General features: G+C 33.8%; 1 protein-coding gene across 1 annotated transcript; it reads right to left on the bottom strand.

Moving 5' to 3' along the window:
- Positions 1 to 22,750: 22,750 nt before the first annotated feature.
- LOC118490615 (putative UPF0481 protein At3g02645) lies at positions 22,751 to 23,260 on the bottom strand. The gene has a single exon (XM_035988371.1). The coding sequence runs from the start codon at positions 23,258 to 23,260 to the stop codon at positions 22,751 to 22,753; it is 510 nt and encodes a 169-aa protein (XP_035844264.1).
- Between the last annotated feature and the right edge of the window lie 570 nt (positions 23,261 to 23,830).

The following is a 23,830-nucleotide window of genomic DNA, read 5'->3' as shown; positions in this document are numbered from 1 at the left end:
TGCAACCCTAAAAACTCACAAAACATCCACCAAACCGTAGCTGAAAGCAAGGGTTCGAGTAGATTGACACCCCTTCACGAAAATGAGCATAACTCACTCAATTCTTATCCGATTCACTCGATTCTTTTTCCTACTTGCTTGTATAATCATGGGGTTCGATTCCTAGACTTCTCCTTGGAGAAATCAGACCTGGAAATGCCCCGAAATAGTCCATAAACTTTCTGTTTGTTTTTATGTTCATCAAAAACTTGTTTAAACCTATGCAACTTGTGTCCAACACATCTCATACCTATGTCCTAATGCTTACAACTTATCCCATGGTTGGTTAAGCTTAAAAACAAGGTTGAGACATTTAAAATCAGAGGATTAAACCTCATAAACTTGGTGTTTTGTTTAGGGTTTTAACCCACAAGTCATGTCAAACTTTGTCTTTGATACATGAGTGATTATGGAACAACTTGGGTTGTCCAAACATACAATCCTCACATGATTTGATGATTTCTCTTAGTTAGTGTGTATATTTCTTATTCTTTATTGTATGTTCATGACCCTCCTTGGTTGTTTTTTTTACATCAAGTGTAGTGGTGAACACATAGAGGTGCCTAAATGGAAGACTTGATCTTCCTACCTCCTACATGACTTCTATGACATTTAGAGGTACCAAAATGAAGATTTTAATCTTCTACCTCATGCTTGAACTATTGGACATATATTATATAACCTAAATATATTATTCGAATAATCGAATCTTTGATGATGAACTAGTGTTCATATGTCGGGGTACTAGATTACATCATCCTAGACTATGATAACTTGTCACGATTCTAATGGAACCTTGTTCCATGAAAACATCTAAACTCCTTCGAGTTTCCTAGTGTCAAGAACAGGCATCATATGTACTAAATGATTATTTTCCATGTTATTCTCATATCTTATTTTTATGTTGTTTTAAACACCGAATCTCGACTCTAAACATACTTGAACCTTAACCCTTATACATTCGGACTCTAAATCTCTACTCGTCAACAATTGGATAATCGGAAAACATATGCAAACTTTGTGAGTATACTCGTATTTCCCCCTTTTTACTTTTACCACTTTTGGGGTGTAACATGTTTACCTATTAACTTACACATGAACACTTTATTAAACACATGAACGTTCCTATAACATGCTTGTATACGTGATGACTTGATACTTTAAACTTGGGTTATTCTTATGTGTTGAACTTATCATTAACTTCGTACGAGCCAAACCTTGACATATGTAGCGCTATAGGATTAACGACCCGCCCGTAAACTTGAGGTTATGTCTTGAGCATATTGCGTTTTCTTGGTTTGATATGTTAGACACATGCCATGTTTAAATGTTTATCTTGAATCACATGCTTGCTATGAGGAATTGTTCAAACTTATCTTTTGCTATGTACGTATCAAACTTGTATACTCGCCTTTGCTTTTGCATTGAACTTTATTTTAAACATGTTACAGGTTGAGGACGATGATGCTATGAAATGAAGTAGCGTTGATGCCTAGATACACATATAGACGTTAGGGTTTAAAATGTTGTATCAAAATTTTGTTATGTTATCATGTTGTTTTGTTAAACTTGTCGTATTTGAATATCTTGTAATGTTGACTATTTGAAGTTATGAAATGAAATGAAATTTGGATTTTCTAAATATTGTCACAAATAGCGTTATGATGTCTCTAGCAATCTTCACACTTCGTCTCATCCCGATGTTTCCGCCATTGGTTGGGGTGTGACATAAACCTTTACGCGGCCCGCCTGAAACTCTAATTTCTTGTTTTCTTGTTTTTTCATGCACGTTAGGGTTTCAGGGGTCCGGGTTTTCACTTACGAGTCGTTTAGGGACATTTTTTTGCAGTCCTTACACTGGCTGAGCATGATTTAATTGTACCTCTCGATGATCTCCAAATAAACGAAACACTACACTTCGTGGAGAAGCCTGTCGAAATCATGGATCGCCAAACCAAGCAGCTCAGACGCTCGCACATTCCTATTGTGAAAGTCCGATGGGAAGGCAAACGAGGCGCAGAGTTCACTTGGGAACTCGAAAGCGACATGAAGACGAAGTACCCACAGTTGTTTGTTACATCTTCAGCCTAATTTCGGGACGAAATTCCCTTAAGTAAGGGAGGTAGTAACACCCCGTGTTTCGAAAGTCAAAGTCAAAGTCAACGTTGAAGTCAAAGGGAGACAAGATTGCTAATTGCGATCTGTCACTCCTTGCTCAATTTCTTTTTTGATTTCTTTGACTCGTAGATAGCCTATTTTATGCTTAACGTTAGTTGTATTATGTGGTGTACTTAATTAATAATCGAGGTTTAATCGATATTTATCGCGTATGTTATCTCTTATCGCTATTCGCAATCGCCCTCGCAACTCGAATTACGCATTTGGTTATTGTTATACGTTTGTGTGCCTTTTATGTGTTACTTGTGCATGTTTATTTATGATGTGTTGTGGTGATCAATCGAATCTCAATCGCAATCAAATCGCAAAACGCTAAACGCGAGTAAATTAAGGATGATTGTATGTAGATATAGTAGTTGGGATTCAAAGTAATTTGAATAAGAAACTCTATCGCATCGCAACGCTCGCCACACAAATCAAAACAGCAAAACTCGTCGCACAAAATCTTGAACCAACTGGCCAATCGACCAGGTGACCAGCTGATCGACCAGCCGTTGTCGACCAGGCTGCCACCCGATCGACCAACCCTTTCCACTTTGGTAAACCCTATAAATACCGCCTGTCACCATCATAACTTACCACTTTTGCTCTCTGACGTCGGACCAGCGCTCTTTCTCACTTTTCTTCGATTTCTCGCGATTCCGGTGAGATCTCAACCTAAATCTTGTACTTTCTTGATCTACACTTGATTCTACACCTTCCTGTCTTTTGAATCTTAACTTTTAACCGTGAAATCACTAGACTTGAGGTGTTCTAGGATGATGTCATCATGGTGTTCTTGAGAACTTCATGTTTTGGCCTCAGTTCACCGAGAACAACTTAGATCTAACCGATTTCCACATAAACAAACAAGGATCTTTCATAGATCTAAACATATTCACGGTGAAAAGGATTGAAAGATGGTTTTCCAACTTTCTTTCAACTCTTTTACACTCAATGCACTCAAAACCGATAGAATCGGAGCTTGTTCTAACCGTCTACTCCTTCTTGTTGATGTGTTGGTTCAAGATCTGGATTCTATCCATGAGACCACCGATTTTGGGTTAACCAAGAACAACCGTCTTGAACCGGTTAACTGGCTGAACTTGGGTGATTCCTGTTCAATCGAGTCACTGAGGTCAAGATTGGGTTCTGTTGGTTAGCACGTTATCACACCGTCTCGATAAAACGACGAACTAACAAAACAACCAAGGGTAAGACGAACGGAACGACCAGAACGGAATGCCGTCCAATCGGACTGCCGTCTGATCAGACTGTCATCCGATCGGGACGTCACCCGATCGACTTGCACCTTGGGTCCCACACTCAAACTGTTTACCAACATTTGAAGTCTGAACGTTGAACGAATTGTTGTCCGATCGGACTACCACCCGATCGGATTACCGCTCGATCATGTGACATTTAAACTTCAATACTTAAAAAATTTTCAACATGTTCAATACCAGCAGGTTGCCACCTGATCGGACTACAATCCGATCGAGTAACAAACGGCTGTGAACGTGTTCTCACTAAAGTGTCCAACCAATCGGGTTGTCGTCCGATCGACCGACCTGAAAGGCAGAGATACTTCTATGTTTTCATAATGCTACAACGAAAACTTCAAAAGTCAAGCTATCATACACAAACACATCCTTCCCAAAGGAAGTAACAATCCACTTGAAAGGTCACCCGATCGGATGACCATTCGAGCGGACTGTCACTCGGATGACCGGCTGTCCGATCGGACTACCATCCGATCGAACTGTCGTCCGGCCCACTAACACTTGTATCGTTTTACGCGTCGCTTATCGTTATGCTATCGTCCTGATCAGGCTAACCTTACTCTCTAGCGCTCCCTTCAATCCATCAATCGCTGTGAGTATACTCGATCCCTTTTTGCTTCACGCACTTTTGGGTGTTACATACGTTACTTATTCTAAAATCACATCAAACGCACTACGCAATACTTTAAACGCTAACCGTTATCGCATGTTATACGTGACTTAATGAATGCTTGTTTGTTATGTTTACACATGGAATGTTGTCTACCTGCCTTAGCAACGATAGTACTATAGTTTGGACTCAGCACCTGTTCACTCAGGGGTTGTAAGGACAATTAGTTACATGACTCACAGTGGTGAGTGTGTATCGCGAACTACCTTGGGCAGTCAACCCGCAGTCATTGGTATCGATAGGTTCATGTCGATAACTAACATGCCTCATTTCACACTGTGTACGTGCTGGTTATGCGTAATCAATTTCTAACTCTATTATATCTATTAAACTTGTATGCTCACCTTTACACTATGTGTATTGACTTCTACTTTAACGTATGTGACAGGTGCTTAGGATGCTTATTTGCTTACTTTGCTGTGAAATCGAGGCTAGGAAAGACCTAGGTCAACAATAAACAATCGTCTGTAATAAAAAATCTGAGTTGTCGGAACAGAACAATTTGACTAGATCTTTTCTGTAATAATTGTATTATCATTTATGACATGGTATGGGACGTGTTGCTTTAAATATTTGGTAAATATAATTGTTATGGAAACTTCTGGACAATCTGTTTCACTCAGTGCCGCGCCCCGATGATTCCGCCATCGGTTGGGGTGTGACATTGTCCTTTATGTTTGTACCAAATTGCAGGTGGTGTTCTTTACCTTTAAATTTGACGAGTTTTGTCCTTAACGTTTTAAAATCTTGCACGTTATGTCCTTTAGCCCTAACTCAGTCAGATTTTTTTGTTAAATGTGGTCATGTGCCTTGCACATGAGGGTATTCTTGTCATTTTACCTCTTCAGGGACTATTGAGTAAATAACTTATATATCAAGGGACTAAATGTGTAAAAAGATTAAAAAATAAGATATGAATAAAAAACAAAATTAAAAAAATTCTCTCTCCCTCTCTCTTGATATAAGTTATTTACTTATTCTTTAATCTTTTTAAAAATTTAGTCTCTTGATATAAGTTATTTACTCAATGAATAAGTTATTTACTTAAAAAAATAAGATATGGATATAAGTTTTTTTATTCATATCTTATTCTTTAATCTTTTTACAAATTTAGTCTCTTGATATAAGTTATTTACTCAATAATCCCTCAGAAGGTAAAATGACAAGAATACCCTCTTTTGCAAGGCACATGATCATATTTAACAAAAAAAATCTGATTGAATTAAGGCTAAAGGACATAACGTGCAGGATTTTGAAACGTTAAGGACAAAACTTGTCAAATTGAAAGGCAAAGGACACCGCCTACAATTTGATACAAACATAATGGAAAAAATTTATAATTTACTCATATGTGAATAACAAAACAAACAAAAACAGAGAATATTTCCTTTACTTTTGTGTTACATGAATGATTATTAACATCAAAGTTATGAATTTGATTTTATTTGTATTTTTTATACTTCAAAAATTGCAACTTCCTTGAATAATACTTAAGTTTTAAAGTTTTTTTTTTTTTTTTGACTTTTTTAGTTTCTATTTGCTATTTTTAACTCAAACTATAAGTATAACTTAAGAATTAACATTTTTTACCCGACTAAAACAAAACATAACTAAAGTAAAACAAGTAAAAAGAAAGAGTAAATTACAAAAATCGTCCTTTATATATGCTACTTATTGCGAAACTGTGTCATTTGTCTTTAATAAGTACAGTAAACGTACTTGATGTTTGCAAACTCTTGCACGTTATGTCCTTTAGCCCTAACCCAGTTAGTTTTTATGGTTAAATATGACCAAATAGACCAACATGAGGGTGTTTTGGCCATTTTACCCTAAATACTAAAATAAATAATAAAAAAATAATAATAAATACATTTTACCTCTCTCTCTAATCTCCCTTCCACCCCCACCTACTCCCACCGGCCACCACCACAACCACCGTCACCAACACCCACCTGCCACCACACCCCACCTGCAACCACCAACACCACAATCCACTTGCCACCACCCCACCTACTCCCAGGAACTCAATCCAATAATCTCCAACATTCGCAACATCTAACGGATCTCTTCGCATATGTTTAAAAACCACTGGACTACTAAACAACCTCATCCCTAACCTTAAAACCCTAACCCCAAAAACCCTAGTAGTCCTCCTCATCTCCACTGACAGCACCGACACCGTCCATACTCTCTTCCGATGAGTCCTCACTACCTCCGGTAGCCGCTCCCCTAACTCCCGTCACTATCTCACAATTTTCAACACCGATGACATCAATTTGAAACCCTGACCCTAATTCCCCAACAACAGCTAAAAATTACACATCTACATACATTTGTACACACATATAATCAATAATCGATACAAAATTACAAGATCGTACGGTCATATACTCGAATTAGATCAGGAATTTTCATTGGTGAGATTGATTTGCATTACAAGTTTGATTTCGTGGTGGTGTGATGGCAGAGATGCAATGGCGGTGGTCATGCGATGGGGGAGGTGCAATAGCGGTGGTCATGCGATGGTGGTGGTTCTACGACGGTGGTGGGGGTGTGGAGGTGGTGGTGGTCCGGTGAGGTGTGTGTAGGTGGTGGCAGGGACATCCATAATAGAGCCAGTGCGCTTGACAAAATCTCCTTCTTTAATAGCAATATCACTACTAAAGACAACAATCCCTACATTCTCAATCTCAAGACTCTAAGGTTATTCCTTTCACATTGTCTCTCTCTCCACGTACAAGACACATGTCAATTCCTTCATCATTTTAAAATGTTTATAACTTTTTCAGACGATATTATTTTTTACAAAAAAAACCACAATAACGAGCATTTTTTATCGTTAATAAGAGAAATCATTTTTTACTGGAAACACATACGAAGATGTAAAAATATTATTCAAGTTGTTACTTTTAAATTTATAATTATTGCAGGAAGCTAGGAAATATATTGTAGTTATTTATTTAATAAACTCATTAGGGGTAAAATAGTAATTCTATTAGAGTTTTTTTAATGAAATGGATAAATATGTAATATATGGGGTTTAGGAAGGTAAAATATGTAATTAAATTTAGAGATTGGGGAAATATGTAATAAAAATTTAGAGATTGGGGAAATATGTAATAAGGTTTCTTTAGGAAGGGAAAATATGTAATTAAATTTATGTGTTGGAAAATATGTAATAAACTTTTCTAGGAGGGGGAAATATGTAAAAAAAACTCTTTTATTTTTTACCTAACTTATTTTAACTTATTTTTAGCGCTCTTCTTTTATATTCCCTTGATATTTGTGTAAGATATATCTATACATATAATAAAGTAAATCACATGAGGACACATGACATTTTATGAGTTGATCTCAATTATTTTTTTCCTCCTAAATAAATAGATATAGATAATATTTTTTAATAAGATTCAAATAAAAGAAATATTATTTTAATACATGAATTTTATCTTTTTATCCTTTACCCTAAATAAATAGATATAGATTATATCTCAAATAAAAAATATATTATTTTAATCCATAAACTTTATCTTTTACCATTTTGTTTTCCATTTATATTTATCATATCTTTGCTTTATAGTAGAGATTAATAAAATTCAATTATAATAAAATAAACATGTAAATAACTAATGGCTTTACTAACGTTTTAGACTTTTAATGTAAAAATATTAATAAAATATAAGTAATAATAAAATAAATATATAAGAACTAAAGTTGGTAGGCGTAATCCATACGAGATTATTTTGTTTAGAATTTTTTTGAATTTTTTTATTGTTAGTTATTTTTACAAATTAATCATTTTTAATTGGTTGCTTTTATAGGCGAGATCGTATACTTCCATATGGTAAGGGGATGCGACAACCGAGCGACAAACGAGCTGAGATACTTTCACTTTGTCATTAGACTTATGTAGTATGTATATGCAACTTTCTTTTATGCACGTTTAATTTTAGTTTCAATCAAGACCATTAAACATTCAAATTAGATAACAATGAGAATATTACAAATAAGACAACCAATGTGGTGTACTAAATTTTTTTTAGGGAAACCTGAATTATTCGTTGTGTTTTTAAGTTTATTTTATTTATATTAAAATTATTTTTATTATTTTAATTAAAACCAAACAAATTCAAAATATTTTCATTTGTTAAACCACGTGTATACGTGGGCTCTAACCTAGTAATTTTAATATAAAGAACGAACACAAAGATACTGGTAATATTTGCTCCTATCAACTAAACAGTTTGCCTTATCATCACTAATTCAATAAAATTAAAATAACTAGACTATTGAATTGATGATAATGTGCATAGCCAAAATGGTAAACGAAAAATTATCTAAAAAATAGTAGGTGAGAAATATTTCTCAACAATTTCAATTTGTTTTAATAGGGTTTGATCATAAAAATAATCAATTGACTGAAGAAAAAAGAGTACAAAAGTGATAATAGGTTAATTGAGTTAAAAATAGAAGATTTATAACTGATTAGTTAAAAATAAAGAAAAACACTTATTTTAGTAAATAGTTTCTAAATCATCTATTTTGATAAATGCTTTTTCCACCTACACTTTGGAAGAAAAAAAACTCGAGTTAATCGTTTCTTGGATGCTTGTCACTCTGTACCTTCTTACCTTTTTTATTTATTTTAAAATTTGTAAAATATCTTAATCAATATAAAACACCACAATTTCAACCATAAAACACACTCAAACCCTACAAAAAAACAAAGTGAAGATTACTAAAACGTCATATTTGTGAGTTTTGTGTTGTGTTAAAAATTATGGTCATTGTGTTTTTCAATTGGGTTTTTGGTTGTTACGTCTATTTACTAGGGTTTCTGTACATTGTGTTATTGTCAGAACCTCTAACACAATACTAGTGGGAAGGCCCGTGCATTACAATGGGTATGTCTGTTTTGTTGCCTTGTAGTTGTTGTTGGGGTTTTTGGTGCATGTATGACGTTTGTGGGCGACAACATTTTTATGGAAATAAAAGGTGAAAATACAATATTAATCTCCCATCATCATCAAGCACTAATAAATCCATTACCATCATTTAGTAGAAGGCTTAACCCATGTGCAAACAACCAGACATGCAGTTGCTGAGTTTTTCCTTAATGGTAAAAATTCATATCAATATTTTTTTTTTCAAAATAGCTATATACCTACATTTTTGTCATCTAAGACTGTGGGGTATGGTGGGGCGGGGGTTTTGGGCATGGGTTGACACGTGTCTTGTGGGGGCTTCACTGGGCTGACCCACATTGAAGACGGTATGGTGGGGTGGGGGTTTGGGGCGTGGCCAGCCCAAACGGCTGTTTTATATTTTTTTTAAAAAAAATTTAAATTTTTAATGTTTTTTAAATAAAGAAAATTACATAAAAAAATTCCTAACGCTTATATTTTTTCTTTATCTCCAGGGGCGGATGTATACACATACAAGGGGGAGCGCCCGCTACCGCTTGGTCGGAAAATTTTTGACGTTTTTAGTGTAAATTTTGGAAAAATTTGACGTTTTTTCGATTTCGTTACCGCCTATTTATAAAACGTTCCCGCTTGGTCGGAATCCTAGATCCGCCACTGTTTATCTCTTCTCTCGTCTCCAACAATAGTTCCAACTCTTCACCTGATAGGTGATCAATGAGCTGGGCTAGAAATTTCATATCATCTCGTCTTTGTTTCAGGGCATCCCTAGCTTCTTTGCTCTTCCGAATTTCCGCCCTTTGTTGTTGGAATACGTTGAATGTATCTAACTTGCATGCAATGTCATCCAACTGATCGTTGTATACTCCCCTACGCGAGTCCGAACTCCCAACTGAAGGCGATGCCGTACCCGATATTGATTTTTGAGCTTGCCTTTTTGCGGCATCTCTTCCGTATTCAGGCCGGTTTGGCGAATCATCCAAAAAGTCCCCCAACTCTTGATCTCGTGCATCCGATTGGGCTTAGGACGAGAGTGTCCTTGACCTTTTGGAAGACGTGTTAGTTTCGCTACCACTAGGGATATTCGCCCACTTTGGATGGAACTTACAAATCTCCCAACAATGCATGAAACGGAAGTCGCTCCCCACATTTGTTTTGAATGTAACCAATGCATTTGTCACAAAGTCGGCTTCGGTTTCACCACTTTTTGGGTTTTGCTTTGCTTTATTTAAAAAAACACTAAATTTGGTAAGTTGCCCGCTTATCTCGGTCCATTTCGAGGATAAGCTATCGTTTTCACGATAAACCTCCCTTTCCATTTCTTCATGGAATGCTTTACCAATCGCTTCCCACAAATGGCTTCTATGTTGAGAATTTCCTATTTTAAGCAAAACAAAATTTAATATATTACAAAGTTATATAAAAAAAACCATAAATATTAAGCGCTACAAAATATTTAAAAATACCTAAAATTGGATGTTGCGATTGTTGAAGCCAAGCCCTCGCCAATGCAAGTTCTTCATTAACGACCCATCTTTGTTGTTTTCATTTGGCGGTTTCAAGTGCTTTCTCGGCCTCGTTTTTTTCTTGTGACTTCTCTTTTTGATGGGTTTGGATGCAGAAGGACCATCGTTGGGTGGTTGAGTTTCGGGGACGTTTCGGTTTGGAAAAGGTTGATGGAGGTTGGTGAAAGGTTGATGGGCGTTTGTGGAATCGGGCTAGGTGTAGAATCGTCGGTGTGTGGGAAGTTAGTATACAAACGATTCGAGAGATACGATGCATAACCCGCCATATCGGGCATAGAGGAGTGTATTAAAAATGGACGAGGCATTGGACAATTGGGTGGTGGGCTAGGATTTTCTTGGAATGCCCACGGGTTGTTCGGGTCATAACCATGATTATGAGGATGCATTTTTCGTTTTGTAGAAAGAGAATAGAGATGATCATAGAAGATGTGGAGTGTATTATGGTTGAATGTGGTAAAAAAACGAATAGAAGTGTGAGTTTTATAGTGAAAAAATATTTTTTTTTAACATAGCCGTTGGCCAACGGCTAGTTTGGTCTGGCCATTGAGAGCCCGCCATGTCATATTGATAGACCCGCCCCATGCCCGACTTTAAACTCCCGCCCCTTGGGCCACACCCAAACCCAAGCCCACCGGGGGTGGTGGCTTGGGCGTTTTCAGCCAACCCACGCCCCAGCCCTCGCCCCATACCCCACAGTCTAAACACATGTTGATACAATAAAGATAGATTTATTATTTAGTTGTGATTAATGATGCTTTTGTTTTGGTGTTTCTTTGGTGTCACGTAGTCTACATCTTAAATATGGACAAATACTTAAAATATAATTTTAATATTCATCTTATAATTTGCATGCAACATTACAAAAACATATATACATTCTTCCCAATGAAAATACCTTATGCAAAATATCAAATAAGATTCTAATTAATGGATATTATAGGTTTCTATATGCTCATCTGATGACTAATTGCTAGGTAACTTTTTGACACGAGACAAACACACAGTGGCGTCTCTGAGAATGCACGTACCCTGTTCGAGCTCGAAAAATGGGCCCATATGCCGTTCGTTCGTCCAGTTTCCTGCCGCGTATTTCCTTTTTTTTAATCATTTTAGTATTGGATTGGGCCCAATAAACCTATTGTTAAGTTGGGTAAATTATAAAAAAATACAAATCTTTTGATAATGGGCCTCTATATTGGATTTGTTATGTGTGTACAATTTTTTTTAAATAACATATATATATATATCGAATTTTTTTTTAAAAATCTCGTGCCCCTCGAAAAATCGGGCCTTGTGCGAAAGTCCTCACCGCACTCCTAAAGAGCCGCCCATGCAAACACATATTGTTTGGAAATTACCTTCATATGTGAATTTTAGAGAGCAAGGGGTAAGAATAAAAGAATATGGCAAAAGTATGTGAATTTGATGTAGATTTGTTCTTGACCTTTGGTATGCCATCTTAAAAATTTGTGCAACTTACCCTTTAGGGTAGAAAATTCTAGTTTTTTTTAATAAGGTAGTTTTAAATTACCATTTGTGCAAATTACCATTATGGAGATGGAAAAAATATTTACCAAAATAGGTTATTTTAAAAAAAAGTTTACCAAGATGAGTGTTTTCATTTATTTCTTATTATAAACTAATATATTGCATTTTTTGCTTTTATTTTTTATTCAATATCACATTTTTTTTACCAAACAACTCATTAAACGTTTTATTTTATTTTAGGATTTTTACATATTTCCCCCTCCTAAGAAGCTTTATTACATATTTCTTCAACCCATAAATTTAAGGCAAATTGGAAATAAATAATCCCAACTCACTGTTATTGGCCAATAATAATCCCAACTCATTTAATCACCAATAATAATCCGAACTATTCACTCTTGTTTGTAAAATACTCACACGTTAAAAAAACACTAACTAGGTTAAAATATTGCTGATGTGGCTTAACATGTGTGGACTGACGTGGCTGGTTAACATCTTACCTGTGTATAAAATGATTATCAGCCTTATTTGCACACACAATTGGCTGAATTTGCCCAATTTGTAGAATTAGGGTTTTGAAGGAGAGTGCGATTGGGTGTGCAAATGAGTCTGGTAATCATTTTATACACAGGTAAGATGTTAACCAGCCACGTCAGTCCACACATGTTAAGCCACATCAGCAATATTTTAATCTAGTTAGTGTTTCTTTAACGTGGGAGTATTTTACAAACAAAAGTGAATAGTTCGGATTATTATTGGTGATTAAATGAGTTGGGATTATTATTGGCCAATAACAGTGAGTTGGGATTATTTATTTCCAATTTGCCTAAATTTAATTACATATTTCTCCTTCCTAAAGAAGCCTTATTACATATTTCCCCAATCTCTAAACTTTTATTACATATTTCCCCAATCTCTAAATTTAATTACATATTTCACCTTCATAAACCCCATATATTACATATTTATCCATTTCATTAAAAATACTCTTATAGAATTACTAGTTTACCCTTAGTGAGTTTATTAAATGAATAACTACAATATATTTTCTAGCTTCCAGCATATATTTAAAAGTAACAACTTGAATAATATTTTTAAATCTTTATATGTGTTTAGAGATAAATAGTATAATTAATATTTTTAAACAACTAAATATAAAGTGTTTAGAGATAAATAGTATAATTTCAAAGATCTTCATATCAATATGCAATCTTTGTTAAACAGATGTTCCAACAAATTTTTTAATGCAGTCTTTGTCAAACATCGAGTTGTTCCAACAAATTCTATAAAATTAACCAAATCATGAACAATTATCATTTCTTTTATACATAGGAAATCCAATTAAAATTCTTTAAACAAAATAAAAACTTTAGTGTCAATAATTTATTATACCCTAAGATAAAAAAAAAATAGTTGCCGGTGTGTGTTTTGATCTTGATTTACTTAATGTCCTTTCAAAGATGGTGTAACAAGCAGTGATATAAAGTATTACATGGAACAACATGAAACTCGTAAATATTATCCTTTGTCATATGTCACTTATCTATGATTAAGCATGGATAACCCATAAACTTACTTTATCCGATTACACCTTCCCGATTTTTCTATGTCTATCAATAAGAATTTTTTATTGGAAATAAGAGAAGTCATCTTTTACTGGAAACACATACAAAGATTTAAAAATATTATTCAAGTTGTTACTTTTAAATTTATAATTATTGCAGGAAGCTAGGATATATATTGTAGTTATTTATTTAATAAACTCATTAGGGGTAAAATAGTAATTCTATAAGAGTATTTTTAATGAAATGGATAAATATGTAATATATGGGGTTTAGGAAGGTAAAATATGTAATTAAATTTAGAGATTGGGGAATTCAAGTTGTTACTTTTAAATTTATAATTATTGCAGGAAGCTAGGATATATATTGTAGTTATTTATTTAATAAACTCATTAGGGGTAAAATAGTAATTCTATAAGAGTATTTTTAATGAAATGGATAAATATGTAATATATGGGGTTTAGGAAGGTAAAATATGTAATTAAATTTAGAGATTGGGGAAATATGTAATAAAAATTTAGAGATTAGGGAAATATGTAATAAGGTTTCTTTAGGAAGGGGAAATATGTAACTAAATTTATGGGTTGGGAAAATATGTAATAAAGTTTTCTAGGAGAGGAAATATGTAAAAAAAAAAAAAAAAAACTCTTTTATTTTTTACCTAACTTATTTTAACTCCTTTTAGCACTCTTTTTTTAAATTCTCTTGATATTTGTGTAAGATAAATAACTTTAATATAAAGAACAACACAAAGATATTGGTAATATTTGCTCCTATCAAGTAATCAGTTTGCCCTATCATCACTAATTCAATAAAATTAAAATAACTAGAGTATTGAATTGATGATAATGTGCATAGCCAAAATGGTAAACGGAAAATTATCTAGAAAATAGTGTGTATTCTCAACAATTTCAATTTGTTTTAATAGGGTTAGATCATAAAAATAATCAATTGATTGAAGAAAAAAAAAGTACAAAAGTGATAATAGATTAATTGAGTTAAAAATAAAAGATTTATAACTGATTAGTTAAAAATAAAGAAAAACACTTATTTTAGTAAATAGTTTCTAAATCATCTATTTTGATAAATACTTTTTCCACCTACACTTTGGAAGAAAAAAACTCCAGTTAATCGTTTCTTGGATGCTTGTCACTCTGTACCTTCTTACCTTTTTTATTTATTTTAAAATTTGTAAAATATTTTAACCTATATAATAAGGGTGAAAGTTGGCAATAAAGTCTATTTTTTCTACAAAGTGTATAAAGTCATAAAACACCACAATTTCAGCCATAAAACACACTCAAACCCTACAAATAACAAAGTGAAGATTACTAAAACGTCATATTTTTGAGTTTTGTGTTGTGTTTTAGATGATAAGGCTTTGATTTTCGAATGACTAACATTAGTGTGTTTTATGATAATTATCATGTTGTGTTTTATATCCTTAGTTCTACAATAGTGTGTTTGAAGTTTTTATGAAATGTTAGGGTTTGGATATTGTGTTTTAGTGATCTTCACTCTATTATTTGTGGGTTTTGAGTGTGTTTTATGAGTTTGTACACTTTGTAGGAAAAATGGAATTTGTAGCCGAACCACACCCATATAATAAAAGCCTAAGTTTTCATGTTTATAAGGCGATGCTTCATTAAAAAAAAAAAAAGACATTTTTAGGATTTGTAGAATATCTTTAACCTATATAATAAAAAGGCTTAGTTTTAATGTTTATAAAGCGATGCTTTACTGAAAAAAAAAAAAAAAAAAAAAACATTATAAATATGCAGTTTCATATTACAAGTAGAAATGCTATCCAATAGTTTCTTTTCTTCATATTACCTTATCTCCATTTCCATATGTTTACTAAGTCAAGTTCCCACTTAAATTGTAGTATGTAAAGAATGAATACAAAAAGCATAAAATCATTACTATTAGTCCAAAATACCGATTTTATTTCATATTCTATCCCCACTCTTATACCTTTAGACTTTTGATCTCACTAATACAAAGTTAACATGTTTGCTATTGATTATTTAGTAATTTGTTGTCTTTTATATTAAAATACGATAATCTATAAACGGGTTCATAATTAAATTTTATATCCTTTAGTTTCGTATCTTATATTCTTATCAGAAGCATGTAAAAATGTCAGATTATTTTTAAACTCGTTCGTATTTGTGATGAATGGAAGTTGGATTTCTTATACATAAGTGGAGAAGTGTGAAAACCACGTAGACACTTGTACATTTTTTTTCTAAATATGATACATATAATGATTTTAAAGTGCATCTCTTTCTCAATCTCACTATGTAATTAATTATCTTCATGAATTATTTATAAATACTTATGTGATTATTTCAGTTCTATACTTAATTAAAATCGATTCACACATTTTCTCTTCTTAATTATATACATATGCATATACATATACGGATGCACACGGTCAAGAGGATCCGCTAACCGCCATGATTTCTTATATATTTTTTTTATTATAAAAATTGAGTTGGATCTCGAATTGTAGTCATCCGGAAAGAGTATGTTGGTTAACGACCAATGCATATACATACACAGTTACATACATATGTATGAAGATCTACACATCATTGTCAAATCATTTCTCATAAACCTAATTGGTCTCAACTTTTAAGGGGGTGTTGTTTTCAATAGGTACGCTTGAGCTTAAATTATGGATTAGGAAATTGCCATGGTCCACCACATATATCTTTTCCTTCTTGCATATTCTACAATAATTGGCAATAATCAAAATCATCCCTCTATTATGATTACAAAGGTTTACCATTTTTAGTACACTACAAGTTACCATGCTTTGAGGTAGCAACTATTAATCTCATTTCTCATGTGACTTGCATTTGCATGTTAGAATTTAAAGGTGACAAAACTTGATGACACAAATACGAATATTCTAGGTATCACATTATTATGTCTAACCGGTTTAATAATTCGAACACCACAACATCTCATATGATTTACATTGCATATTATCGTGTTATGTATTTACATGGAGATAGATGGTAAACGGGTAACAAGTTACGCCGCTGCCTGTTTTTTGAATAGCAAAATAAGTCTTTTAAAAACTACGTCCATAGTATATAAAACACGTAAAATGACAATTAATTAATGACACACAAATATTACAAAAATGCCACTGACTTGATCTCAACCATTAAACACACCCATCGGATGACTCAGATCGCTTCCTACACTTTGTAGGAAAAACACACTTTGCGCAGCAACCCTACTCTTGATAATCAAATGCTAGGATTAGTTCACACGGTTCACTATCAATGGGCTTGTTCACAAATGAATCTAACCCCCTCTCTCTCTCTCTCTCTATATATATATATATATATATATATATATATATATATATATATATAGGGTTAGATTAACGTACAAATGCCCTTATCGTACATTACGTACGCTACAATCTCAGCCGTCCGATCATCTTCCCGCATTGAATTCGCATGTTGTTTTTTTGTAACAATTTCGCATGTTGTTTTTTTAACATGCGATTTCATCAAAATTACCACATGCGAAATTGTTACAAAAAAACAACATGCTATTTCATCAAAATTATCACATGCGAAATTGGTAAAAAAAAACAACATGCGAATTCATCAAAAATTATCACATGCGAAATTGTTATAAAAAAAAAAAACAACATGCTATTTCATCAAAATTATCACATGCGAAATTGGTACAAAAAAACAACATGCGAATTCATCAAAAATTATCACATGCGAAAATGTTATAAAAAAACAACATGCGATTTTACTATACGGGAAGATGATCTGACGGCTGAGATTGTAGCGTACGTAATGTACGATAAGGCTATTTGTACAGTAGTCTTTACCTATATATATATATTAAGGTCCACCTGTTAATTTAGCCATTTATTGCAATATGCCAACCGATTTAAAAACTTGATTACAATCATCAACTATTTAACTTGTTTAGATAAATGGGTAACACAATTGAAAATGTATTCGTATTGGGTTAATGTCTTTGACACAAATAATATATGGTTTGTGTGAAGTGCGGGCCACAGGTCGCACATAAGCCGCCGGGTCGCACGACAGAAGAACACCCAATATAAAGATGCACACTCCTTCATGTGAAATATTCATCTTCATTGGAGCTTTTTGTAGTAGTCGTGACCAACAGCCATCAGTTGTGTTTGGGTTCATCTCCTCAACCTGCAAACCCGATTTCATTATTACTCAGACACACTTAAACTTTGATTATTTGTAAACCTAAGATGGTCACCTGAATCTTTCAGATAAATTTTGCAGAAAAAAGAAGCAATAAGGAATGGGTCAAGTGGGAAACCTTGCTTTATAAAAAGATAAGTCACTGAAATTTGATTAATGTGATGGTAACAAGTCTTGTTGAATAAAAAAGTTGAGTCCTGTAAAGATGGTAGGGCACAAGATGATCTTCTAAAATGCATCTTTTGCTTTTAAAATACATATATTAAAAAGTAGAATCCACCTATCATTCTCAAACCCCTGTTCATGTTCCCACTACTTTAATTCAAACAATAAACAACAAATTAGGACATGATAATTTCAAATAAGTTGTTTAAGCCAGACAGACATTTACCTAATCATCAAATCAAATTATTATTCACTGTCCTTTTTCAACATCACATTTTACTATTTATAGTTGTTATGCATAGCGTGGCACACGGATCATGTATTGTCAACTTCTGAGTCACTGTATTTTCGCTTCAACTAATCTACTAATGACAATTTAGGGGTTAAACTCCAACAAAAAAAAAAAAAAATACAACGATATATGTGTAAATTAACAATGATATACAAAGAATACGACTAGAGTTTTTCATTGGAGAAAATAATAAAGAAAGAAAAACAAACAAATAGGGAGAACTATCTATACTAATCGATTTAAAGGAGTAAGTAAAAACCGATAAGTCCAATAACTAGTAATGCTAATAATAAAATACCCCTATTAAATATTAAATATTAAATACTAAATATTAAATATTAATAGAAATTGAGCAGTCATTAGTGGGATATTAGGAGGGCTTGATGTGAAAGTTTTTTTTTTTTTTTTAATAATTAATGGTTAGGGGTGTAAATAGGTCAAATTGTGCATGAGCTTGTCTAAGCTCGAACTTGACCTTTTTAATTTAAGAGAGTGCGAGCTTAGCTCATTTTATTTAAGAGAGCTCAAACCGAGCTTGTTTCGAGCTCTTTTCTAAAGCTCGAGCTCGGTCAACTAATAATTTTGCAAGCTCAAACTCAGATCGTTATTTACTTTTTATATTAACATATATAATATTATTTATTATGTAATTATATATTGTATATAAAATAAAATATTATATTTATATAAATAGTGAGTTCCGTGTTAAGTTAAACTTGATATGTGAAGTCTAGGCTCAAACTCGTTTATTAAAAAAACTCTAATTTTGGCGCAAGCTCACTTATTTAAAGAGCTCCAACTTTAGTTAGGGCTTGTTTAAGCTTCACTCGATTCAAGCATTTAGCGAGACAGTCTCAAGCAGCGTACGAGCCAATCGACTTGTTTAACGTTGTAGTTGGGTAATTATATCATGTTCTTAGTTAGAACACTTCCCAAAATTCAACACAATGTACACATTTTTCTACTAGAGTATGTTGATCCGTGATGATAGATAGATGTATGTATTAACGAAGTCAACCTAAAAAGCTCAGCATTGAATTTAGTGATGGCTTTCCCTACAGAATCTGAAACGTAGAAATAATAACATCGATGATCGGATATTAAGATGATAATCCTTTGATTCCAGCCAAATTTGCTTTTTGGTCAAAAGGAGAGGCTAGGCTACTATACTTGTTTTATGTACAACTTTGTATTTGGACTTTGGTTAAAGAATATGAATAATCTTTTACTTAAATAATACTCCAACCTTTTTTTTGGAAAACTTATGGGATCCTATAATACCATGCTAACCAATACGATCAGATAAATCGAAACTTGCACTGAGTAGGTGGCCTTAAAGAGGTTATGACAAAAAAACCAGGACTGAAACCTTGAGATCTCTACTAGATGGAATTAGTCAGACTTTTACCAATGTGTCACCCCTTGAATGTTAACAATACCTTGCGTTAGTTAAGGGAAGAAAATAGATAAAATTAATAAATCAATAAAAGTGTTGTTTTTGTTTGGTTAAGGAAAGAAAAACTTGATCATGGGAATGCATTGTTTATCTTATTAGGCAATGCTAGAATAATAATTTATAAAAATAATGGAAAAATAATTGGGGTGACATTGGTTACTCGGGTTACTCTCGGAGTACTCCGTTTGTCCAGTGGGTGTCCCGAGAGTGCTCGGAATTGATTCTATCGGTCGTTCAAAAAAAAAATCTTTACTTTCATTGCTGATTTTGGCAAAGGGGGTTCTTATAAATGGTGTTATGATATCAGCTTATTCAAGAAATAGATTGCATTAGTAGTACCTCATGTCATACACCATAAGCTTTTATTCAAATGATGATCCAATTTTTCAAAAAGTAAATATACTCTTGCAACCGTAGATACCGGCCTGAACGAGGCCATAAGAACGGGTTCGGGTCAAAACGGATGAATTTTTAGGGATGTCATAACAAATCGGTTGACGTACCAGCACTTATTTATCTGTTTTGAATTAGTTACTATATTATATATAAAAACCAACTGGGGTGTCCCAGTTGGCCAGCCTCATCCCTTCTTTCAGTAGAGCCCCGGGTTCGAGACTTGGCAACCCCAAGTATTGAATTCCGGGTGGGATAATCACCGCCAGGCAGCTATGGGGCTAAGCTAGCTTGCGTGAGTTGAAATACTCCGGCGGCCGGGAGGTCCGTGCACTAACCCCCCCCCCCTACTATATTATATATAAATATGAAAATGAAAACTATAATTAAAATAACGATCAAGCTTTTAAAAAAACTAGAATTGTCTAGTAGTTTTTTTTTGTTAACCTAACGCATTCGGAAAAACTCACGTGGTCTCACCAATACAAAGACCACTTATGGTGCAAATTAAACTTGTAGGTGGCCTCTAAGGAGTTAAGGCGTGAAACTGGATTTGAACTCGAAACCTACGCTAGAAGGGAATCAATGCATTTTCTAACTAACATTTTTTAGTTTTACCAGTTTGACGAGTTGGGAATCAATGCATTTTCTAACTGATATTCTTTAGTTTTACCAGTTTGACGAGTTAGCAAAATAGTATAATTCCTTTAAATTGTAGCTAACAAAGCGGTTTGGATTTGTGTTGTGATATTGTTAATCATAACATGTAACAAAGCGGTTTGGATTTGTGTTGTGATATTGTTAATCATAACATGTGCAAAAAATGATTATCTAAGGGTAAAGTAGAATTACCAATTTTTTATATTATATTATATTATATCCATGACGACGAAAGCCCAACAACTTTATTAATGAAAGAGATAAAAGAATACAAAATAAACTTTGTGCAACTACCCAAAAGAAGAAAACACCAAAGCTGAACATTACCTTTGGGCCGGCATATTACTATGTACAAAATTGGCCCTTAGGAGCAATACAAAGCCCAAAAATAGCTAACAAAATTCTAGTGTTGTCACTTGTCAACAAACATGCAAGGCCCAGACCCAACAATACAAGACAAAATTCTATCCAGAAAAGATAGTAGAGGGCAGATGTTCACAAATCGGGCTATGGGCCCAAACTAGTTCGAGTTGAAATCGGGCCGGGTTGGGTCAACAAAAGTAAAAAACAAGCTCTGGCAAAACTGGGTCGGGATGGCCCAGTTTTTTAGGGGGAAAGGATCGGGTTAGACATTCCTGAAACCGAGATTTAACCCGTTCGGGTTGGGTTTGACAAGGCTCAAGCTGGTTTCAAAATACAGTCTCTTATTCAGCTAAAAGAAATATTTGACCGTTTTTAGATTAAAAAAAATACAACTTAACCCTCCTCAATTCCACTTAGGTGTTATATCACCCACTTTTCCTCATTTCGCTCCACCTCACCCCAAGGAAATGATTTAATCTTGTTAACTTCACTTAACCCTATTTTTAGTGGTTTTTTGTTTAAAAAAATAATTCAATCTCTTAACGTGTTGTTAACATGTTAACAAATAACCTCTGTAATGCCCCTTAACACAAGAAGGGAGTGGTCTGCAACGCTGGTTAACATGTCATGTCACCCTTAATGCCCCAGATATTAGGGTACACCCCAAGGCCTAAGAAACTAGGTAAAAATTGCCGGCTTACAGACAAATAGACATCAATTACCTTAAATACACATCGCACCACGCTACTGATAAGCCTTTATTGTATCAAAGTAACGAAGCTAAAAATGTTAGTAAACTATTATCACTTGGACTATGTAAAGTTATAGCTAAAATAATATTAACAAAAAACGAATCCAAGGTTTAAAATCTTAGAGGGTCTGATACTCTGATTGTGAGTTTTTGGCCTGGTTAAATGACTGAATTCAGTGGTTTATGAATAGACACACACATGTAAAACAATATAATGCAACAACAAAAATAAAAATAAACGGGTTACTGGTATGCATCATGTTGATTGGTGGTTTAATGGGTTTCTTGTTGGCGTGTTGAACCAAAACAAGACCATGTATATATGTGTGTCAAAGACGTAAACCCTGACCTTGATCGTGTAACCTGAACAAGACTTGTTTTACTCATTTATCTAAAACGAGTCAAAGAGGTTGGGGGTGGTGAGTAGGTTGTAACAAGTTTTAAACGTGTTAAATGAGTTGGTGTGCTGTATTAAATAGGTTAGTCGGGTTGTTAACGGATTGACTGGTTAACCTGTTTTTAAAAAACAAATTAAACAAGAACCCAAATACTACATTTATTAAATTAGATCTTGAATTCATTTGGAATTTATAATTTTCATCTGAATTGAAGGAGTCTTACCTTTGATTGATGGAACTTGAAGAAATTAACTTCAATTCCAATATCATCTCTAATCAATTGAACACATTTTTAATGAAATTAATTTTCATTCCAATTTCAACAAAAGAATATAACACTTGGGTTAGTCTAGTCTAATGATGAACAACAAAATAAGATAACACTTGTAGTAAAAAAAATTACTTGTATCCAGCAGACTTAATGGTAAAGATGGTCTGAACCACAGTTAGAGCAAATAAGATGATTCCGGCAAGTAGAGCAATCATATTCCATGGACTACTAAAATAAATACTCCTCATTCTTGTTATATGTTTTGGCCAGTAACCATTGCAGTACATATTTATTGTTTTCCATTGTTTTACATAAAAGAAATCCACCCATGCAACTTCTTTACATATGCCATTGATCATATTAGCAGCTTCTTCATTTGAGCCCATATAATTGACAAGGACTCCCGAGTCTACCAACTTTGCAACATCTTCTTGATTATTCACTAGCATGTACATGGCATAGGCATAGGATGTAACATAATTACGAGTTTGACCTGATTGTTCGTATGCAATGAGATTCCTTAGAACCGACTCAGTGAAATCACCGACAACCAGTACTGACATTCTAATAGTAGGCTTATGCCAAGACCCAAAAAACATATAAATGCAGATAACTTTACTTCCATCCCCATAAGCCATGTTGGACATTGGTTAGGTTTGAAGTTCACCCCTGCCCTGTCTAGATCTACAGCCGAAGGGGTCATTGAGCTAGAGGGATGTGATGTAATATAATCTGGAGGCGTGTAGCATTCATGTAGAAGGCTAAGAATATGGTGAGTGTTACTGGAAATGTTGGATATATCTATAAATGCTTCAAATGGGTTGATGAAAGTTAGGACTCGGTAGATAAGTGACGTGAGAGAGGCATTAGGATCAAATTTCAATATAGTGCATTGAAATATTTCATCAAGAAAAAAGAAAGGTATCTGGTTTTCGAGCAACACCAAGTCACGCGTTACATTTTGATGTGTGACAACTCGAATTTCCAAGATTTCTATTTCGCATTTATTGCACGTTCATGTATTGATTAGTTGTTTATTTGCACAATTGATTGCCATGGAATTGTATATGTTTTAATACAATGAAGTGTATTGTGTGATTATGCATGGTTATGTGTTAATTGTGTTAGACTTGTTAAATATATAAACTTTGTGGTGAAACTATGAAATTGTTATGAGATGGTGTACATGTGTAAAATATGATACTTAG

This window comes from Helianthus annuus, chromosome 1 (assembly GCF_002127325.2).
Source record: "Helianthus annuus cultivar XRQ/B chromosome 1, HanXRQr2.0-SUNRISE, whole genome shotgun sequence".
In the NCBI taxonomy this organism is placed as follows: Eukaryota; Viridiplantae; Streptophyta; class Magnoliopsida; order Asterales; family Asteraceae; genus Helianthus; species Helianthus annuus.
Note: the sequence above shows the minus strand (reverse complement) of the source record. Positions and strands in the feature narration are given on the sequence as shown.

Excerpts from the sequence above, each read along its gene's own strand:
- LOC118490615 (XM_035988371.1), bottom strand. The coding sequence starts at position 23,260 with ATGGCTTATGGGGATGGAAGTAAAGTTATCTGCATTTATATGTTTTTT.